This window comes from Topomyia yanbarensis, chromosome 3, assembly GCF_030247195.1.
Source record: "Topomyia yanbarensis strain Yona2022 chromosome 3, ASM3024719v1, whole genome shotgun sequence".
NCBI lineage: Eukaryota > Metazoa > Arthropoda > Insecta > Diptera > Culicidae > Topomyia > Topomyia yanbarensis.
In genome coordinates this window covers 301813441-301816386 of record NC_080672.1, presented here as the reverse complement: position 1 = coordinate 301816386, position 2946 = coordinate 301813441, and the positions used below count along the sequence as shown (strand labels likewise).

Below are 2946 nucleotides of genomic sequence, written 5' to 3'. Positions count from 1 at the left end.
TTTATCCACATTTTGGAATACGCTTTTTCTAAATGTTGTTCTAGCCGCATTGACGGCGTTCATAACACACGTTACGAAACACGCTTTTCTCTTGAAACTTTTTCGTGTCGTTGTTCGTGGTAGTCGTACAAAAAAGGCATACTAGCGCCACCATCAAATCGGTGGTACATATATGAAACAAGCACTATCTGTCAAGTTGTCCCCGGGCTGGATGAAATGAAATACAAAAAAGCTACATATGGAGGTTACGTTCTTTTAAAATTTTACGCATTATTTTTGTACGTTATTCATTCAAATGTTTTGCACTGGGCTGCGAAACGTCATCCGAGCAGTCATGTTTTGAGTTGAGATTTAATGGCATTCGTGTGTGGTTTACCAATTTTTACATTTTCAATTAATCACTCGTACGTGCTAAGCTTTGAACATAGAATTTGGCTGCTGATCTGTAAATAAAGTATACGTATTTTTCAAAGCTTTTCTCAACAAAAGGAAGAGACGGTACCCATTAAAAGGCACAAAGAAATTGGAAAACATCAGTGACGGATTGCTGAAAATTTTAATTACGTGTACCTTTTGTTTACATAAAATTTTTCAGTTGTGTTTGGTAAATTTCAATTTAGATCGATCAAGATTTTTTACCAGTAGTTTCTTTATTGTCAGAAGTATCTTTGAGTGTTCGACAAAATGACCAATCAAAAGCCAACCGCCACTTCTCGTTTGAAACAGGATTACATGCGTCTGAAAAGGGATCCTGGTAAGTTTTCCTCTACTGTCATCACGCCATATTTTGCTAATTATTTTATTGATAGTGCCGTATATTACGGCGGAACCGCTGCCATCGAATATTCTTGAGTGGCATTATGTTATAAAAGGACCAGAGGATTCCCCTTACCATGGAGGCTATTACCATGGAACTTTATTGTTTACAAAGGAATTTCCCTTCAAACCACCCTCTATTTATATGATTACGCCCAACGGACGGTTCAAGACAAACAAGCGGCTATGTCTCAGTATATCAGACTTTCATCCGGATACTTGGAATCCAGCCTGGTCAGTGGCGACCATTTTGACAGGTATGATTATTACACAAAAGAGTAGTGCAATTAACAACATTCGCTTACGCCCGAAGGTTTGTTAAGCTTCATGCTAGAGACTACACCCACACTTGGTTCTTGTGAATCCACTACCTACATGAAACGAAAATTCGCCCGCCAATCGTTGGAGTTCAACATGAAAAACGAAGTATTCTGCGAGCTGTTCCCGGAGATCTGCGAAGAGATCAACGAACGGTTGGCCAAGATCGAGGAACATCGGAAGCAGAATTCCGCAAATAACAACGGTCCCAGTATGACCACCAATGGTGTCGCAAACGGAACATTGCCCACTTCGGATGGTTTGGAAGTGGAACCGGTCGATGGAGGAGCCACTGGAGTTTCGAGTAGTGATGAGAGTAACAATATTTGGCATTCCCTGTATACGAATCTGATCGTGCTGATTGGATTTGTCATATTTGCGTTGATAGTGCATTATGTGATCAAAAGCATGAACATTGAATGATTGTAAGCCGATCGAATGTGGCGCACTTTCGTTTCTCCAGAATTTGTTTATGTGGAAATGGTTCGGTCGTTTTTGACTTGATTATACAATATGGTTAAATTATAGATATGTTGATTATTATTATTACGATTATATTCGTGCATGGGCAAAATTTCGAATGTCTTCTGCGCCTTTTCGGGCTTAATACTACGTCATAGTTGGATCGTTAGAACCAGTAAAGCAAACCTGATCTAGCTCGGAATGAAAAAAAAAATAAATAAAACTGCAATAGACTTCGAATTAAAACAAAACATTTTAAACGTCGATTGTCAACACTCTGTGAGATTTGTGCTATCACTGACAGATCAGTTATGATGTAGATAACGCACTACTGTGTTTCTGAATGTGATGTATTCATTCAAGAAACGGGAACGATAAAATAACGCACGTTTGAAACTAAGTTCGAACATCAGGGGTCGTAAAACAAATCGCAATACAGATTCGTTACTAAAAGGTTTATAGCAGGCTGAAAATAAGATTTATATCAACATTATGCTAATCACCACGCGATAAGCAAGCACACTCAATAGCCATAATACACTGAAGCAGCGATAGCTTAACTGAACAGTGTACTACAGTAACTAAAATTTGATAAAGCAACAAAACATGTAAATGCACGCGATCGAAAAAAAACATCGTAACACTAGACGTCTACGGAGATTGTGAATTGAGTGATTCAAATAGGTGAAAATGCAGTATTTATTGTAAATTACAATTTGAATAAACTGTGGATAAATAAAGAAAAAACCATTTCAGTTTGATTACATATCATATCATCAACTGCCGTGAGCTTGGCGGTGAGCTTCAGTCTAGAAATCTTTATGCTTAGAGATTTATGTAGTGATTCTGGTGATCCCTAGAATCGAGCAGCTCAACGTCGCGTGCTTCGGACAGAAGCTAACGGGTACCCTGACGACTGGCAGATTGAATTAACGGGTATTCAATAAAAATGAGAATTTTTTGTCATGTAGTTAAAAACAAAAAAAAAAACAATTTCAACAAGTGCAGTATTTTTATTAAAAACATCATGTTTATTCTTCAAAAAAATCTGTTTTAATCCACCTAGTGGTGCAATGGTGCCTTTCTCATTTATTCAATTATGATTTAATGTCTGGTCGCGTTCAATATAACATTGTGGAAATGTTTATTACATTCTTATTACACTTGATAAGCATATATAAATGCATGACTATCACGAATCTGACGAACATGTTGACGCTGACACACTTGAAACAAGCAAACATATAATATTTTATTAGCTTATTCAGCGTGAGTTCAATGTTGCGTTCATGTTAATATATTTTGAAATGTGGGGAAGGGAAGGGGTATGATTAGTTGGAGGAAGAGGAT

At 37.4% G+C, this 2946-nt stretch overlaps 1 protein-coding gene across 3 annotated transcripts; it reads left to right on the top strand.

Moving 5' to 3' along the window:
• The first annotated feature begins 315 nt into the window (after positions 1 to 315).
• Positions 316 to 2351, top strand: LOC131691242 (ubiquitin-conjugating enzyme E2 J2). 3 transcript variants are annotated; one of them, XM_058977482.1, is made up of 4 exons: positions 316 to 404; positions 474 to 754; positions 810 to 1073; positions 1130 to 2351. In XM_058977482.1, the coding sequence occupies exons 2-4, from the start codon at positions 685 to 687 to the stop codon at positions 1555 to 1557; spliced, it is 762 nt and encodes a 253-aa protein (XP_058833465.1). In that variant the 5' UTR covers positions 316 to 404; positions 474 to 684; the 3' UTR covers positions 1558 to 2351. The 3 variants fall into 3 exon arrangements, with proteins under 3 accessions (XP_058833465.1, XP_058833466.1, XP_058833464.1); XM_058977483.1 differs by lacking the exon at positions 316 to 404 and having other exon boundaries at positions 415 to 604; positions 664 to 754; XM_058977481.1 differs by lacking the exon at positions 316 to 404 and having other exon boundaries at positions 415 to 604; positions 661 to 754.
• The last annotated feature ends 595 nt before the right edge of the window (positions 2352 to 2946 follow it).

Bases quoted from the DNA above. Each gene is read 5' to 3' on its own strand.
- LOC131691242 (XM_058977482.1), top strand. From the start codon at position 685: ATGACCAATCAAAAGCCAACCGCCACTTCTCGTTTGAAACAGGATTAC. The intron at 755-809 runs GTAAGTTTTCCT...TTTTATTGATAG, and splicing joins GCGTCTGAAAAGGGATCCTG to TGCCGTATATTACGGCGGAA. The intron at 1,074-1,129 runs GTATGATTATTA...TTACGCCCGAAG, and splicing joins AGTGGCGACCATTTTGACAG to GTTTGTTAAGCTTCATGCTA.